This window comes from Salvia splendens, chromosome 5 (assembly GCF_004379255.2).
Source record: "Salvia splendens isolate huo1 chromosome 5, SspV2, whole genome shotgun sequence".
Lineage (NCBI taxonomy): Eukaryota > Viridiplantae > Streptophyta > Magnoliopsida > Lamiales > Lamiaceae > Salvia > Salvia splendens.
The window spans coordinates 41,107,006-41,125,950 of record NC_056036.1 but is presented as its reverse complement, the minus strand read 5'-3'; the positions used below and the strand labels follow the sequence as shown (position 1 = coordinate 41,125,950).

Genomic DNA, 18,945 nt, shown 5'->3' with positions numbered 1-18,945 from the left:
ATGTCATCCTTCTCGAAACATTTCATAATTTTCAAATGTTTTGGGAAATTCTAATTTTTGCTCTACCTATTTTCATACTTCCTCCATAATTCATGTAACATAAAATTAAAAACTTTATTAATAGCTATGAGTTTTAATAAGAAATCGTTAAAAAAGAAGAAAATATGATTAAAATAGTTAGTAGATAGTGAAGCGAATCCATATTATTAATAGTCTCTAAATGTGAAAAAAATAATTCCCAGACGGGATTAGGACTAATTTTATAAGAGCGATGAAAATGGTGAAAGAAACTATTATTCGTAAATAGGAGTATATTTTAATTATTTTTTTATGTGTTAAGGGAAATTAAAAAAATTGAAAGAATATGCAAGAAACAACTTCTCATTTCTTAAGAAAATTATTGCGGTGAAGGTATATAAAATAGATATCTAATTAAAATAAATTAATCTTGATTTTCGGAAATTATAAGAAAATGACAAAACTAATTTGTCACTAAGTGAAACAAAATAGACAAGTTTTGATAAGATTGATAAGCTGGATTTTTACTAAATTTGAAGTGCAATCATATGCTGTATTTATTTCATACGCGCTGTAATTTGGTAATTGTAAAGAAATAAAAGAATGCCAGTTTTGGTAATAGTTTATTGGATTTTCTCTACATTTCCTATTTTATTATTTATTTTTATGGAATTATAATAGAGGAAATGTTTAAATACACCCTAATGTGTCCTTCAATAAATGAACTAAACTTATCAATTTTTTTTGTTTTCGTTTGCTACTCGACAAATACGTTCGTGCCAAATTTTGTCTAATATATAATCAATTAGTTATACATTATTTTCAAGAATAAAACATACTATAAAATTTAGCAGTTTAATTTTTTAGTTAAAACACGTGATTCATAAATTTTAATTCATACTATGGTCTATAATGTTATATCGCATTGTAGAATGTAGATGACGTGACCAAAAAATTGTTATGACTGAGAAGCTACATTAATATTTTATAAATTAAAATATTATAGTACTACTTAATATCTACCTAAAATATCTATTACTAAAAAAAATTGTGAATCGTTTCAAATCATTACATCAAGAAAAACTACTATGAATGCATCGCTTTATTATTATTGAGTAAAACCGTAGTTTTGGATTCAAACCTCAACGAATCCGAAAACTTCAATGATTTTTTGACTAATTTTTAAAATTACAAAACATACCAAAATATAATTAAATTTAATAGTTATCCTAATGATTTACCCTAAAATTAAATGTAATAAAATAGTAAGCGCATTGGTACATTAAAAAAGTTACATTGATATTTCTTGGAAGTCTAATAAGATCCACGAACATAAATGAAATAGTTGATTATTCACGGCCACAAAATTAAATAATGATGACCATAGGCACAATATATAGCCCTTCGCAAGCTAATACCTAACTTTTACAATATTAATATTATTATTATTATACCAAAAAAAACTTGGTAAAATATTCACCATAAAATATAGACAACAATTAATAACCTAATCGGCTACCAACTGCCTCAAAATTTGACTTTTCCATAAAGCCATCAATTATAAACCACAATATATTAATCAAGAATCGAATCATTTAACTACTATTAAACGTTTTGTTAATCTACCAAGTAGAATCTTGTTTTCAAAAATTTAAATACACACAACCCCTTCACATAGCTTTGCTTTTCATCATTAATCAATTTCCCAAAAATAATAGTAATCCCCAATTATATCTATGGTCCTTTCTTAACTTACATTTTTCAATTTTTAATCTTTATTGAGAATAAAGAAAACTCATAAAAGTAAAGGTTATGATGATGTGAATTTGCATCATATTTTAGTCTCTGTTTTTTTGGTAACAACAAAAAAAGCCAACCAAATTCATCGTAGGATTTCAAGAAGGAAACGAAATTACTCTCTTTTCCTTGCATCATAAATTTGGCTGTCAAACCCCATCAAAAACCACTAGACTACCGAGCTCAAATTCCACTCAAGAAAAGGGGAGAGAGAGTGGTGATAAAGTTTGATTCTTGAAAATAAAGGGATACAGAGGGAGAAGGGGGAAAGAGAAATTCGGTTTCTTTTCTCTCTCTCTATATATTATTTTCTGAGCTTTTCGTTGTCTTCTAATGAATGTTTGAGCTCTGAAAAAAAGAGCAAGTTTTGTGCCTCTCTTTACTTGGAGGGTTCCTCTGAAAAAGACTTCTTTTCTATTGCCTGTGAACTTTTTTTATTGGGGGAGAAAAGCTGTTTTCTTGCTAATAAAAGCAGCTCAGAATCATATAAAAAAATAATTTTGAGGAAAAGGGGTGGAAGAGATGGAGATGATGCATTACCAGCAATTGGTGAGGACTTCTTACAAGGATTCTTTGAGTTTGTTGGAGACTGATATTCAGCATGCAAATGCTTTGTAAGCTCTCCTTTCACCTTGTTTTGTCTTGTCTTTTGATAAAGTTATCTTTTTTAGTCTCTTCTTGCATATTTTTGGCAATTTTGGGTTTTGATTTTTGTGTAATTTACTTCTTGTGGATGAGTACCGGGGCAGAGGATTGTGCTGTTTATTCAATTTGTGGCATGGGTTCTTTTTTTTGTATGGATTGTAGCAATTCAATTTGTTAGGTCTTATTGTGTATTTTAGAAGGCCCATGTGAAGATATTGTTGCTTTACTTGGATTCTTCCCATAAATTTTACATTTCATATTTGGCTGATAAATGTTGCTATATTATGGAAAGATTTGTGTGTTTATTCTGTTTATTTTTTAAATTTGAATGACTGTTGATTCTTGTCCAATGTTAAAAGGGGAATGTATATGTGTGCGTGTGGTTAATGCCGAAGGCCAAAGCTCTCGGGTCCTGAGTCATCGCGACGCGGCCTTTAAAAATTCTGTTTATTTATCCATTAAAAGAGGGGAATGTATATTAGCTTTTGCTTTGGATGATCAATCTGGGAATGCAGTACTTATGTAATTTCCACATTTTCCCACGGCCGTTTAAAGAAACATATCACGAGCGAAAGCCTTCTTTATCTGCAAATCCTTTTATGTGGTAAAGATTCACCTAGTGTCTAAAACCTAATTTCAAGGACCAAAAACAGTCTCCATTTCTGATGATGCAAGTATGATAGCTCTTAGTGTGTAAACTGCTGCTTGAGAATTTCTCGCAGTTGCTCTACGGCTCAATCAGTAAACCAATCAAATGACTTCTGTTTAAGTTGTAAGCTAGTGCCTTTTCTCTTTTATATTTATGTTATCGGCAAAGAAGATGTGTAAAGGCTATAGATGTGGAAAGCCAAAACTACCAAAGGCAGGATAGGTAGTGTCTTCGTAATCTGAATCCGAATCAGTAAGTATTTTAATTTGGATGACTGTTGATAAAATCTTGTCCAATGTGAGTGTTTTCTTTGTTGTTTTTAGATTATGCAATGTTGTATTGTTGAAAGGGGAATGTATAGTAGCTTTTGCATTGGTAAAATAATCTGGGAATGCAACACTTATGTCGTTTCACCGCCTTTTAAAGATTCACCTTATGCGGAACTCCTTTTTGTGGTAAAGATTAGTGTGTTTAGCCTCATTTGCAAGTTTCAGTGTGTAAATTGCTCTTGAGAATTTTCGCAGTGGCATTACGGCTAGAAATCAGTTTGAGTACACCAAGCTAGTACCTTTTCTTTTTTATGTTTATGTGCACGGAACAAGATGTGTAAAGGCTATAGACGTGGAAGGACAAACTATCAAAGGAGTCTAGAGTATGATGTTGATTGATGTGGACCCGAATCCCGAATCCCTGATCAGGAAGTAGTAGTAGTGAAAGAAAAGCTAGAGGCTCAAATGGTTTCCAAACTAAGTGACCATTGATTGCTTCAGCCAAAGTGATCTGCTTGGGCTCGTCTTTGGGTGATATTCCACATTCGAATGTTGATATTGTCTCATATCTTTTATTCTTATCTGCTTTATATTTGCATTGTTGGCTCTGCTGCAAGCAATGTTTGTTTGGCCGCAATCTATTGCAAATATATTATGTCTCAATCCGATTCTGCTATGTATGTCAACGTACACAGAATGAGGACTTCGATGTCTGATTGATTCACATTTTATGGCTTTCTAGGGCTGCTGCAATCCCTAAAGCGAAGGGAGGTGCACGTCTTCAAATGAAACTGGTCTGCAATCACCTCGCACCTCTGTTTCTGTATTTACTTAAATGGTTCGACTGTTCCTGCGCGTATTTCCTGCCAAGAATCATGAATCCTTATCACATACTCATTTATAAGGTATGAATCTAGCTTAAACATCTCACCATTAGTTGGTTTGATCAAGAACCGAGAGCAGTCAAAGCACCGTTCGAACCAAGATTGATTTTATATTACGATTGTTCATTCTTTCGTTTAATCTTGTCAGGTGTATACAGACGGAAGGCCAAAGATTTCAACAATTGGGCGAAAAGCGACCATCAAAGACTTCTACGGTTGTTTCTTGCATCCGATTCTTTACACCTGAACTAACGGAAACGCTACAACCCCTAACTATCGCTCAAAATTGCAGCGGTGATACTGCCATCCCTCGAGCAGCTCCACTACGACTTGGTAGAGCTGGACGACGCCGACTGCAGAAGCATCGCTCGGAAAAGCCTCTTTCGAGAAGGAGACGCTGCCTCGGATTCCGAGAAAGACAGCGAGTGCGGGATATGCTTGGAGGCTTGCACGAAGATGGTCATGCCCAACTGCTGCCACGCGATGTGCATCAACTGCTACCGAGACTGGTAAGTACTCGTAACTAAGAGAACGCGTTCGCTTATCGCACATTTTCACGGTATGAACGCCGCTCCTTGTCGAATTTCAGGAGCGCAAGGTCCGAGTCGTGCCCGTTCTGCCGGGGTAGTCTGAGACGAGTCGAGTCGGCAGACCTGTGGGTGCTGATGGGGAAGAACGAAGTGATCGAGCGTGGGGCCGTGTCGACGGAGGACTTGAGACGATTCTACCTGTATATTAGAAATTTGCCTAAGGATATACCAGATGCTTTGTTCTTGATGTATTATGAATATTTGATATGATGGTATGTTAAAGAGATAGAAGAAGCCGACCTCAAATGTAAATAGAGTCCGGTTGTATGTGTATGTGTATGTGATTAACCAGGCCATGCTTCATATTTCGAAAACATCAATATTTAAGTATCTCATCTCTTCTCTTCTCTTATTCTACACTACTATATCCATTTCTCTTTGACATTTCTATTATTTTTCGGACTAGAAAAATTATGAAAATTGATTTGATATTGCAGTTGGGAAATTATACATGGGCGATACTGTCAGTGAATTAAATGATGTCGTTTATTCTTTAAAAGATGATGTCGTTTGATTGAAACATATCAGCAATATATAACACGAAGGCAATTGAGTTTTTCTATATGTGATAATTGCGAATAAATTCAAAATTTATGATTTTTTTGCTGATATTTAAATAAAACATTTGACTCTAAATACTGAATACTTGAATTTTATTTTATTTTTATTTTTTCCAATATTTTTTTAATCTAAATATACAAACTTTAATTTTTTACAGTTTTTCAACCAAAAGTAACTTTAGTAGAGAATTCACAGTGGAGGTTATTGTTGCGCCAGTTAAACAATCTCATCTATTTATATAAAAGTAACATCATTTGGTTTTAAAATATCAACATTAGTATTATACATGGGCTATCATTTTTTTGTAGTGAAATAATTGCAAGCAAATTCAAATTTTATGACTCTGTTTTAAATTTAAGAGTGAACTACGCAAATGGTCCCTGAACTATGCCTTTTGCACACCAATGGTCTCTGAACTTTAAAAATATCGTAGGTAGTCCCTGAACTAAAGTGTAATCACATTTATGGTACTTTTTCACTATTCATCACAATTTTACACCCAAAATGCCCCCAAGGCATGAAGGGCATTTTGGAACTTTCATATCTAGGTATTGAATTTGATATTTTCTTTATCTAGTACTAAATATGATATTTTCTTATAGTTTGAGTACCTAAAATGATATTATTCACTTCAAGTACCTAAAATGATATTATTCACTTCACTTTTTTTGCTGATATTTAAATAAAACATTTGACTCTAAATACTGAATACTTGAATTTTATTTTATTTTTATTTTTTCCAATATTTTTTTAATCTAAATATACAAACTTTAAATTTTTTTACTGTTTTTCAACCAATTAACTTTAGTATAGAATTCACAGTGGAGGTTATTGTCGCGCCAGTTAAACAATCTCATCTATTTATATAAAAGTAACATCGTTTGGTTTTAAAATATCAACATTAGTATTATACATGGGCTATCATTTTTTTTGTAGTGAAATAATTGCGAGCAAATTCAAATTTTATGACTCTGTTTTAAATTTAAGAGTGAACTACGCAAATGGTCCCTGAACTATGCCTTTTGCACACCAATGGTCCCTGAACTTTAAAAATATCGTAGGTAGTCCCTGAACTAAAGTGTAATCACATTTATGGTACTTTTTCACTATTCATCACAATTTTACACCCAAAATGCCCCCAAGGCATGAAGGGCATTTTGGAACTTTCATATCTAGGTATTGAATTTGATATTTTCTTTATCTAGTACTAAATATGATATTTTCTTATAGTTTGAGTACCTAAAATGATATTATTCACTTCAAGTACCTAAAATGATATTATTCACTTCACTTTTTCAACATTTCTTCTTTCTCTCTTTCTCTAAAAATAAAAATAAAAAATAGTACTATGAAATTATTAAATATATTAATTATAAAAATCAAAATTATAAATTTAATTATAAAATAATTTTCGCAAAATTTAATATTAAAATTAAATTTTGCGAAAATTATTTTATAATTAAATTTATAATTTTAATTTTTATAATTAATATATTTAATAATTTCATAGTACTATTTTTTATTTTATTTTTAGAGAAAGAGAAAAAGAAGAAATGTTGAAAAAGTGAAGTGAATAATATCATTTTAGGTACTTGAAGTGAATAATATCATTTTAGGTACTCAAACTATAAGAAAATATCATATTTAGTACTAGGTAAAGAAAATATCAAATTCAATACCTATATATGAAAGTCCCAAAATGCCCTTCATGCCTTGGGGGCATTTTGGGTATAAAATTGTGATGAATAGTGAAAAAGTACCATAAATGTGATTATACCTTAGTTCAGGGACTACCCACGATATTTTTAAAGTTCAGGGACCATTGGTGTGCAAAAGGCATAGTTCAGGGACCATTTGCGTAGTTCACACTAAATTTAAACATAAACGAATACACTTGTTTGTTTTTCTAAAATGAAAATTTCTCCAAGTTAAAGCTCACATTTCGTCGGACATGTTAGTGTATCAAAAAACGATGATCATTAAAACGATGTCGTTTTTAGTAGAGGAAAGTAATTTTTTGCTGTAATACAAGGTGATTTTTTTTCATAAGGATTAATGTTTCAAATACTTCATCTGTTTCATTCATGATGTTCACATTCTTGAGTGACACAAGATTTTAGTGAATTGTTAAATAAAATTTTAATAAAGAAAGAGAGATTTATTTTTAAATATAAAAAGTGGATATATTGAATGACATAGAGGAAGTAGTAATTTTCTTTTTGATAAGATGAGTTTCATTTTCTATTAACAGTACTAATCATTTTTAATATTTTTCGATATCTGTCAAATTATTTTTTCGTTTTATCTATTTTGTAGTTTAATACTTTTGTATAATTAAAAACTATATGGAGTTTCTACTTTTAAAAGACAGAATTTATTTTTTAAATGGCGGGATCGATTAAAATATGAGCAATAATAACCTTCTTATTGGCTACTATACGTCATCACCTAACTTTTTTATTCCCTAGCCCAATAACAGATTTACACGTCATCCTAACTGTCCACCTCACTAATTTGTAGGCATAAAAATAAGAATAAAGCTATGCGGCCACGTTATGGCCGACCATAAATTAATAAAATAACATAAAAAATTGATTTTTTTTTTGAATTTTTGGTTTAATACAACTTGATTTTACTTTTATATCATCTTCATTATTTATTGCTCAACATGTTAGTGTTACTCTTTCGTAGTTTTTGCTCAACTTATTACTACTATCATTTCTTGATTGTTTCTCAACGTATACACTAATTCGTGATATTAATGTGTTTTACGTAATGGAATTCAAAGATAAGTATCAACTCACAAGTCCATTCACACACATATAAGTTTATATCGATAATTTTAATTTTTTTATACATGTAAATGGACTAAATTAACTTTTTATGGCCGGCCACATTATGGCCATTTAGCATCACTCTAAAAATAACTCGAAATAAAATAATTAAGTGCAATGCACAATACAGGTAAAATAGCTCGTGCAAAACGCTTTGGCCAGGCCGAGCTTCACGACGTCGTTTCGATACCAATCAACCATAATTCATGAATCTCTTCGCGCAGTAACAAACAAATGCACAATTCTCCACAGCTCTATCTCGCACCGTTCCAACTGCAACCCAAGATCCCTCCTTTTCTTTTCTTTAGTTTTATTCAAGAAAAACCCAATTACCACACCTCGCCTTTCGAGGTAAAATCCTGCTCTGTCGTTCTCGTTTTCTTGTTCTCAAATTTCCCATTTAATCCCTTTGTTTTATCGTGGACGTGGATGCGACAGGGTGCGTGATTGTATGATATAGTTCAAGAATGAATCCTGGGTGGAAGAAAAATTGAATCTTTGTGTTGATTTCAGATCTTGGCCTTGGGTAAAGTAGGCAGCGGGAGTCTTGTTTGATGGAAATGGAAGATAATGACGAGAGAAAAGGCTCTCCATCAGCTGGGGAGGGCGAGGGATTTGCTTCTGTCGATGTAGCAGAAGCTGAGACAGCTGCTGATTCAGTTGATCAGGTAAAAAATTTTAATCCAATGATTCAGATTTCAAGAATTTGAATGTGGAGCATAGATTTAGGGTGAGGGGAAATTTGGATTGAAGTCTTACATATCCAATACTATGCTATGTATCTGAACTCATGGAATGTCAAATGCTGGAGGTTTAGTAGTGTAAGGTTTTCAGTTTGTAGCATGGAAATAGAAAATGTCTGTTGTCTTGTGTCTCCCCCAATGCTGTATTCTAGCTCCCTTGACGATTAGGGATCATCTCTACTGGAGAACCACTTCATTGCACAATTTGCACGGGTGCTTCTATGCCACGAGGCACGAGTAGTTTTGGAACTTTTTCTTTCAATGGATGAACTAGGAATACAATGCCAAAGTTGTTAATTGATAGTATCATTTTACTTGATCTGGGATAGGATAGGTGTACAACTTGTATCCATTTTATGTTGATTTGCTCGTGTGTGTGTGTGTTTGTTTGTTAGAAATGAGACAATTTTGGATGAAGGATCGTTAAATTGTTTGTAGCCTTATAGTGTCTGGTCATATCTGCTTACATATTGTATGAGATTTTTTAGTGCTTGTTTCCCAATCTCTAGCTTGATATATTTGTTGCATTTTACTTACCGATGTCAGAATAAAGATTGATGTTCTTCGTCTAGAGGGAAATCGACCACTGGAACCTAGCTGTTTATCCTGTAATAAGATTATATATGTCCTTCCTTAGTACAGAAACTTGAGAATAAATCTATGTACATTGGTTCCTGTTTCTCAAACACGATGTTTATCATGTTTCAGGATGTAATCAGCGTTCCTCATATTGCACTTATAAAAAAATTTCTCCTGCTTTATTGTAGACATGATAGACGCTAGATTTACAAACATGGAGAGATAGACATGTGCGTGTGTGTGTGTATTTAAAAATAACAATGACAGACCGCAGTGGCTTATGTTGGGTTTTGGGCATGCAGATAGATCCTGTCACCCGAAGCGAGGGATCTGCATTGGATTCTTTTCAAAGTTTACCAAGAGACACAATGGTGGCAGAGGATGTGGTAAAGGAGGATACATTTGTTGATTGTCCGGATGAAATAGAAGTTTCCGAATCCCAACAAAATTCTGAGGAGAAGGTTAATTTACAAGATGATCAAGCTGATGAATCAGATAGTGGAATCAAAGTCCCTGAAATGATAGATGAGATAGAACAGTTGCGGGATAAACTTGAGAAGAGTGTTTCTGAGAAAGAGAAATTGGCACAAGACTACGAGGTTGGCCTTTTGATGGCTCTTTTTTCTTTTCTTTTTTAATTATTTAACTTGTCGGTGAGTAAATTTTCCTGAATGCCTCCCATTTTCTTTCTTGTCTTCCTTCTGCAGGGAGAAAGAGCAGTGCTTATGCAAGAACTTTCCCAACTCCTTCACCAGTTGAAGGTTTCACATGAGCAACGCCTTGCAGCAGATGACAGTGCTCATGGATTCATTAATCATCATCAGAATGAATTCGTGACTCGGGATGCAACAACTGTGGGATCTGGTGCCTCTTTGCATGATATTATAAGTGATTGCTCTAGGTTGCTTGAAATCACTACCAATGAGCGTCAGCAGACCGAGGAGAAACTGAGTGTGCAGCTTGAGACTGATCGGCATATTGAGGAAACTGCAAACAGGATTCTATCATCCCTTCCCATGGTGGATCATCACGATCAACTGAGGGACAGGTCGCTCATAGAAAAGGTATATAGTATCGAGAAATCTGTCGCATTTGTGGTTGAAAAGTATAGCATTCTTGTTTCTGGAAGTGACCAGCTTAAGGTATGTTTAAATGAGGTAGGATTAGATTTGACCAACATTGATGAAATTGGAACTTTTTCCTTGGCCCATGATAAGATTCTCGAACTCAGAAGAAATGATGAGGATATGCACCAAAAACTTAGCAATTTAGAAAATGAAAATAGGAATTTGGGGGAACAGTTAGAGAAACAAAACTCAGCTCTTGAAAATGTGCATGCAGAAATTCAAAGACTTAGTGCAGAAGTTGAACAAGAAAAGAACAGGTATGCAAACTCAAAAGAGAAGCTTAGCATGGCCGTGACAAAAGGAAAGGCATTGGTACAACAGAGAGATTCACTAAGGCAGTTGTTGCAAGAGAAAACTAGTGAGTTTGATAGATGCACAATCGAACTCCAAGAGAAGTCAACCGCCTTAGAGGCTGCAGAAATGGCAAAGGAAATGGTTGTTGCATCTAGTGAAAAATTTGCTGCTTCGCTGCAAGAGTCTCTTGCAGAGAAGGAAATGATTCTTCAGAAATGTGGAGAAATATTATCCGAGAGTTTGGAAACTAAGGAACTTCAGCCAACGGATATCGTTGAAACGATCAGATGGCTTGCAGATGAGAACAGATCACTCAAGGCTATATCTGTACAATATCATAAACTGACTGATGCATTATCATCCTTTGATTTTCCTGAAGTAGTGGCTTCAAGTGAATTAGATGTGCGTGTCCATTACCTTGCAGAATCATCTTTTGTGTTTAAAGAAGAAGCTACGAAGTTGCAACAGGAGCTAACTAAAGCAATAGAGGCTGCAAACAGGAAGATAGAGCATCTTACCACATCACTTTTAGCTGAAATACAAGAGAAAACTGATCTTCAAACAGAAGTGGAGGCCTTAAGAAGTAATCATGAAGCTCATGAAAGGTCACTAAATGAGATAGCTGAAACTAAGCAGTCTGTAAACAATGAGATTGATTGCCTAACATCGTCTCTTTTAGCGGAATCACAGGAGAAGGGCCATCTTCAGGAGGAACTGGAGAACCTGAGACAGAAATACGAAGGATTAGTGGAAAAGGAGTATCAGGTTTCACTGGAGAAGGATAAGATAGTAGGCATATTGCTGGAAGCATCTGGACTTGCGAATGATGATCACGGAGAGGCTCGTCCAGAGAACACTGATACGAGCACCATTATTGATTATTGTGTTGCAAAGATTAGGGAAAATGCATCCGCTGCCGAACCTTCACTAGCAAAAGCAGAGTTATTTGAAAGCTTCACAAGTCTTCTGTATGTCAGAGATCTGGAAATGACTCTATATAAGCAAATAATAGAGGAAGGTACAGCAGATAGGGGACAGGTCTGTCAATTGTCGGAGGAGTTGAAAATGAAAACTCTAGAACTTAATTCACTCAAGGATGAGAAAGCCGCCATGCAGAAAAGCCTTGATCAGTTAGAGGATAGATGTGCTTTAGTGAAGGAGAAGTTATCTATGGCAGTCAAAAAAGGCAAGGGGCTCGTTCAAGAACGGGAAAACCTGAAAGGTTCTATAAATGAAAAGAATGCTGAAATTGATAATTTGAAGTCTGAACTACAGCAATATGTGGCCAAATGTGCTGAATTCCAGGATCAGATCTCGAAGTTGTTAGTTGATGTAGAACGTATATCTGTATTGGAGAGAGACCTAGCCTCTACCACGGAGCAAAAAGATCAACTTGGGCAGTTCTTAACAGAGAGCAACAATATGCTACAAAGAGTCACACAGTCAATTGAAGGCATTAGTACTCCGACTGATCTCTTCTTCAACGAGCCCGCAGAAAAGTTAAGATGGCTTGCTGGATATCTCAGTGATAGTGAAATTTCAAAGACACAAATTGAACAAGAACTGAGGAGTGTAAATGACGAAGCCAGTTCATTGGCCAGCCAATTGTCCGAAGCCCAGGCAGTGATAAAATCACTTGAAGATGCCTTATCGGTTGTAGAAAAAAGCAGGTCTGATCTCTTGGATGAGAAGAAAGAACTTGAGGTTTCCAAGGCTCTCTTGGAGAACGAGCTGCAGAAGGAAATAGAGAAAGCTTCTTCATATACAAGCAAGTGTGACGAGCTTCTTGTGAGTTCAAAAGCACTTGAAGATGCTCTGTCAATAACAGAGGACAATGTTTCCAGGTTAACGAATGAGAGAGATGTAGCGGTAGAAAGCAAATCTCTTGCTGAAGAGCAACTAAATAAATTAAAGGAGATGCTTTCTGTCAATATTAAAAAACTGGACGACGCCGACAAAATTATTCAGTCCCTTGAAGATGAATTGTCTCAGGCACAGAAGAATGCCTCACTTCTTGTTGAAGAAAACAGTAAAGTTCAAACCGGCCAAGCTGATTTGGATGGTGAGATAAAGAGAATAAGAGAAGAAGCTGACTTGCTTGCTACCAAGCTTGCTGAATCCTCCGTAACAATCCAATCGCTTGAGGGAGAATTACTAAATTCACAGAATAACATGGCAGATCTGGTTCAGGAAAAAGAAAATGCTGAGAAAGAGATGAATTCACTTACCTCTAAACTGGAATCTTGTATGGAAGAGTTATCTGGCAACCAAAGTAGCATACAGAGTCGGAGTTTAGAGCTCTCTGGTCAGTTGGACAGACTTCAGTTACTTCTAAAAGATGAGACGCTTTCAACCTTGCTTGGGCAATGTTTCCAGAGAAAATTTGAGAGCCTAAAGAGCTTAGATTTTCTAATTAAAGAGATCTGGAACTGTTCCCTGGAGATGGACTCTGATATGCCGCAAAACAGTCCTATCGTGAAGGTATATTTCTTGCTTTTATGTGCATATTGTGTTAGTGTTACTCGACTCCTTGTTTTTTGCTTGAATGCGCAATATCTGAATTATTCTCCTGGAAAACATCCATATGTTTTGGCAAAAAGTTAACAATATTCTCAAGCTTAATCACAGTGCACATTAAAAAACCTCTAGTGTTACCCTTTAATTCTTCAGTTTTCTAGTGATTACTTTATTTTCTTCTCTTAGTTTCGTAAATAAAAATGTCAATAACTACTATTAGTAACTATGTTATGTGTTTCTATCGGTTTAGTTTCACAATTGGCGATCTCTATTTAATATTTATACAGTCATCTATCAGAAAGAGTTGTTTTTACATTTCTATACTTTCCACTCTACTCCAACTTATGTGTCTTCATTCTATATTATTCCTTTGAAGGCATGTCTCTCTTGTTTCTCCGTTGGTATGCTATCCTTCATGTGTGATTTATACTGCATTCGGTTTAAAGTTGTCTTTTTTTCCCTTACCTAATGGAAGCTTTCTGCATGTCTCCTTTACCTTGGTAGGACGATTCGTTCCTTTCAACTACTTTCCCGTCTAACACTGATATTGCTCCAAACTTGGAAATGTTGAATGATGAGGGAAATGCAGTCGATGGTGAGAGCATGTTTGACATTGAAAACATGGTGAAAAGATATCACGTGAGAAGCAAAATTCTGGCTGATAGTTTCAATAAGTTGTCCACACTTTTTGATGAATCTATGGATGCTCTTTTGAGATGGTTAAACTTAAGGAAGGACGAAATAGTCAATGCCATGAAATTTACATCCTCTCTCAAAGATCAAGTCAAGGACATTGAAACAGACAAGAAGAGACAAGAGGATACTATAGTGTCACTGGAACGTGATATCAGAAGTTTGGTGTCTGCTTGTACCGATGCCACTCATGGATTGGAGTTGAATAATAAGGAAGCTGTGTCCAAGCTGATATCTATTGATGAATTGGTAAACCTAGATGGCAGAATTCCCACGGATTCGGAAGCAGATATTGATGATGAAGAGATAACACTTGCTACTGACCATGTAAAGATGGCTCGGAAGCTAATACTTGCTGCAAGACGGAATCAAGATCTTGGTATGGTGTTTCAGGATGCTATAAGTAAGTTGATGGATATGACAGGGAATATGCAGAACAAACTGAAAGAGGCTCAGAAGACTTCTGATGAAATCTTGGAAGAGAGAGATCTATACAGAGATAAAATCTTGAAATTGGAGACTGATCTGAAAGAACAGCAAAGCTTGCATCATGAGATGACTATCAAACTAGAAGATATGCAGAGCAAACTGAGAGAAACTCAAGTAACTTGTGATGAAGCCTTGGAAGAAAGAGATCTATACAAAGAAAAAATCTTGAAATCGGAAACTGATATGAAAGCACAGCAAGATGAAATTAATGAAATGGCAATCAAGTTAGAAGATCAGAGGAAAAGAGAAGCAGAATTGTCTTCTTCATTATCCAAATTTCGCGATAGAGAAGCAGAATTGTCTTCTTCCTTATCCAAATTCCACGGTACTTGATCCCTTAGCTATCTCATATTCTCTCCAATTTCCTTGTTAGTTACTCTTTTTCATGGTTTTGTTTCAGAACTGGAGGAGACTTTATCGGCATCTCAAGTTAAATCCGTTCTTGATAAAATAAAACTGGTCAATGTCCCTGATGGTGCATTTGCGTTCGGAGATTCAGATAAGTCAGCCAGTGTAAGAAAGCTGTTCTATGTGATAGATAGTTTTAGTGACTATATGGAGAAGGTAAGCTCGCTATCTCATCTGAATGGAGAGCTTCACTCAACCATTGATAAGCAGATACTCGACATTGAACAATTGAAGAGGCAAGTCGAAGAGTATGCATCCAATGAGAAAAATTCCGATAAGCTGAACAAGTTGTTAGAGCTGGAATCAGGTTTACAGCTTATTGCGAAGAAGCTGGGTGCCGGTGATGTGATGGATGATTCCAAAGTAAATGGGGAATTATGGCTCCTTCCCTTGCTCGAAAAACTAGTTGCAGCCGTGATGCACGGATCTGAAACTTTGAAGCTAAAAAATGAAGATCTTAGTGCTAAACTGCTCGGGGCCCAAAAGGCTGTGGATGATTTGTCGAACAAGGTTAAATTACTAGAAGAGACTAGTAAATCGAGAGCCATTCTACCAGAGATAGACCAGGAAAGAGGAAAATCCGTAGCTTCCTTGTCTACTGAGACGGAGATAGCAGAAATGCAAGATGTGGTAAATTTTACTATTTTTTTTTTAATATTCTTGTATTGCTGATCCATGGTTCTTGTTATCCTTCTTTTGCTACAATGAATATGCTTTCACGTACCCATAAAGGAGAGAGAGGCTGCAATCGGACAAACTTTCAGAAATTATCCTTTGCCGACTTGAACTATACTCAATTTTTTTTACTGTGGTCTGTGTGTGTGTGTACCAACTCATTTAACTCCGGAGGAAAATATACACAGTGTGGCTATAGCAATGTTTCAGGGTTTGAAGTATGTGGCTCGAATAGAGTAATCCAAAATACTTACCTCTGAAAACTTGCAGGCAGGACTTGGCAACAGCAACAGCATTCCTCATGTTTCATCTGCTGCCCATGTGCGCCCATTGAGGAAGAGTTCTGGCGATCACCTTGCTATCAATATCGAGTCTGAGTCCGAACGGTTGATTAATGATAAGGGACGCGAGGAAGATAAAGGTGAGTGCCCAAGAAAACTCTGCTCCGTTGAAGTCCAAGGTCTTGGAATTAACAGAAACTCGTCTTTGCAGGTCATGCATTCAAGCCGTTGGTTACTTCTGGTATGATTCCTAGACATGGGAGAACAGTTGCAGATCGCATTGATGGATTCTGGTAAAACTGTTACCCCAACATATTCTCTCTAGTTTGCACATATTATTTGTAGGGCTTATAGTCATTTAAATCATGAAGTTTGGTCTAATTTTGGTTAGTCCCATAAGGTTTGAATTCGGAATATTATTCAATTACAAAGTTCCAATTTTTCTCAATTGTCTCGTTCATTTACGTCCTGTGTTTCATTAAAATAAGTTTGTTTTCTTTTTTTTTTCTTTTCTTATTTTAATGAAAAAACATAATTTTTAACATTACACCAAGAAATGTCGTTTTCTATATGAATAGGGCAATTGAGAAAAATTGAAACTTCGTGATTCGATATTCCGATTTCATACCTTATGAGACTAAACTTCAAGATTCAAATGACTATTATCACTTAATTATATACCTTTAACTGAATAGATTTGGCTAGGGAGAGAGAGGTTGTGGAGATTGGATATATACAGAGGACGAAGTATTGGTTCCGTGACTAAAACGGGAATAATTATACGCTACATGTAGTCGTGGATTCTATCGTGTTTGTCTTTGTGATTTCTGATGCTTGTTTGGTATGTATTCAGGGTGAACGGGAGTCGAGCTTTGATGAGTCATCCGAGAGGAAGGCTAGGCGCCATTGCGTACTGGCTCGTCTTACATATTTGGTTATTCGGCACATTATTGTGACAAGCAAGGAAGCAAAGCATACAGCAGTGATTGTAGGATAGATTATAAGTTGTTGTTTATGTTAGACACTTTCCTATATGTAAATGTAAATGTTCCATCACTCACTCTCCCAATTTGTTTCTCTGCAATCGAATATTAGGGATTCAGAGATTATAGCCCAGAAACTGTTTGTCAGGGAATAAATTTGCTGTTTCATAATGAATGACGCATAGTTAATTGCAATAATTTATTTATAATTATTGATCTTGTTGTGTTGGTGAGCCTGAAAATCACAAGAATGTTAATAATATTTTATCTTATGTTGGCCAAGTCCAGCTTGGGGTTTTACCTCTGAAGAATATGCGAATATATGAATACTGGCAAATTGCTAGAGAAATCATAAATTTGGGTAGAATTTCAAAATTTTCGATGGTAAAAAAACCAACTACTTTGACATTTTTCAACAACATATTACAAATAAGTTAGAATACTTTGCCGTAAAGAAATTTAGACTCGTGTTAAAAGTTAAGTACATATAATTTTACGTTTGTTTTAAAGTTATGAAATGGATTAGAATCTGAATAAATTTTATAATGTCTTACCATTTATAATTGACACACACACATATAGGGTTGTGATCAGTTGAGATTTTTTAGCCTAATTGAGAATTGAGATGCATTATTAGCCACTCATTTTTATTAAATATGTGGTATTTTCCACATGGAAAATATTTTTAAATTAATTAATTATTAGGGCAGAATAGTAATTTCATGGTACATTTTTTTCAGTTTTCGTATTTATTGATAAACATATTTTTTATGAATTCGCCAAATATATCCGGTTTGTCGGAAGGTTTCTAACTAACATATAAAATCAAGTAACCCACTACAAAAATGGGATGGAACCGAATTCGTAAGGTGAAACCAATTTGAAGAAAAATCTTGAAAAGCAATTTTCATATTGAATCTTAATAATGAACTATGCTTACTATTTCAGGCTTCACTTAGTACCACAATTATTCCGAATCAAGTAGTAGTAATTTTTTTCAAACTTAAAAACTCCATTTACATTAATTATTATTATTATTATTATTATTATTATTATAACGAATTTATAATACTGGTTTAAACCTTAACCGATATATGTACTCCTAATCACTATTCACGCCCATTGTTGTAGCCCAATTACGTGAAACGTGTAGAAGACCATATATACATGTATATAAATTTATTTTCTTGTTCCTAGGTATAGGGATCAAACCACCATGACACTAGTTACTAGTACCTCTTTAGTATTACATGGCTTACTGAGTTGGCTTGACTCAAAAAGAACAAGCCACAATACAAAAGAATGTTACACGATTTATCTAACTAAAACAGGTTACAATCAAGAAACCCTAACTACAACTGGATCCTCGTCAGGCTCCAGACTCTCCAAGATTAGGTTGATTTTAACACCTGCACACTAAGTAGACAAATTAGTATAACAAGAAACTGATCCTGAAGGATCTAAGCAATAGCTAATCGAAACAGAACTGAATCAGAGATTTTGGCCACAAATGGCTCAGGTCACAACAGTGACTGCACTAGGCCTCGGACCTCCCCAATCTTCACAGCAAGTCACAAAGACGAGCACTGCTGAACGGACCACCCAGTCTGAGATCAGTGGAACCCTAGATCTCACTGACTCCCGTACACCACGGCCTTCTCAACACATGAATCCACAATCACCTCTCGGACACAGCTTGCTCACAAGAAACTCCAAAACAACACTTTCAAGCACACCGAGGATCGGTCACCCCAAAAAACAGACCGAAACCTTAGTTTTGAGGAGGGAACTGAAGAAGTGACCTAACTCACAAACTACACCGATACATCTCTTTAGAACTGAGAATGAACAGTGGAAACAAAAGCTTGAAGGAATTTGCCGGGCAAAACCGCCGGAAAATTAGAGAGAA

At 35.2% G+C, this 18,945-nt stretch overlaps 2 protein-coding genes across 4 annotated transcripts; both read left to right on the top strand.

The window, feature by feature from the left end:
- The first annotated feature begins 1,716 nt into the window (after positions 1-1,716).
- Positions 1,717-5,197, top strand: LOC121805722 (E3 ubiquitin-protein ligase AIRP2-like). The gene is made up of 5 exons (XM_042205688.1): positions 1,717-2,429; positions 4,121-4,283; positions 4,411-4,477; positions 4,555-4,771; positions 4,852-5,197. The coding sequence occupies exons 1-5, from the start codon at positions 2,338-2,340 to the stop codon at positions 5,060-5,062; spliced, it is 750 nt and encodes a 249-aa protein (XP_042061622.1). The 5' UTR covers positions 1,717-2,337; the 3' UTR covers positions 5,063-5,197.
- A 3,245-nt stretch (positions 5,198-8,442) lies between these two features.
- On the top strand, positions 8,443-17,248 carry LOC121801838 (sporulation-specific protein 15-like). Of its 3 annotated transcripts, none has more exons than XM_042201268.1 (9): positions 8,443-8,598; positions 8,761-8,915; positions 9,872-10,168; positions 10,277-13,471; positions 14,012-15,014; positions 15,090-15,727; positions 16,043-16,193; positions 16,265-16,346; positions 16,907-17,248. In XM_042201268.1, the coding sequence occupies exons 2-9, from the start codon at positions 8,802-8,804 to the stop codon at positions 17,007-17,009; spliced, it is 5,583 nt and encodes a 1,860-aa protein (XP_042057202.1). In that variant the 5' UTR covers positions 8,443-8,598; positions 8,761-8,801; the 3' UTR covers positions 17,010-17,248. The 3 variants fall into 3 exon arrangements, with proteins under 3 accessions (XP_042057202.1, XP_042057201.1, XP_042057203.1); XM_042201267.1 differs by having other exon boundaries at positions 8,470-8,598; positions 8,686-8,915; XM_042201269.1 differs by lacking the exons at positions 8,443-8,598; positions 8,761-8,915; positions 9,872-10,168 and having other exon boundaries at positions 10,494-10,633; positions 10,911-13,471.
- The last annotated feature ends 1,697 nt before the right edge of the window (positions 17,249-18,945 follow it).

Bases quoted from the DNA above. Each gene is read 5' to 3' on its own strand.
- LOC121801838 (XM_042201268.1), top strand. From the start codon at position 8,802: ATGGAAATGGAAGATAATGACGAGAGAAAAGGCTCTCCATCAGCTGGG. The intron at 15,015-15,089 runs GTACTTGATCCC...GTTTTGTTTCAG, and splicing joins TTCCTTATCCAAATTCCACG to AACTGGAGGAGACTTTATCG. The intron at 16,347-16,906 runs GTAAAACTGTTA...GTATGTATTCAG, and splicing joins GATCGCATTGATGGATTCTG to GGTGAACGGGAGTCGAGCTT.
- LOC121805722 (XM_042205688.1), top strand. From the start codon at position 2,338: ATGGAGATGATGCATTACCAGCAATTGGTGAGGACTTCTTACAAGGAT. The intron at 4,478-4,554 runs GTTGTTTCTTGC...TCAAAATTGCAG, and splicing joins GACCATCAAAGACTTCTACG to CGGTGATACTGCCATCCCTC. The intron at 4,772-4,851 runs GTAAGTACTCGT...GTCGAATTTCAG, and splicing joins ATCAACTGCTACCGAGACTG to GAGCGCAAGGTCCGAGTCGT.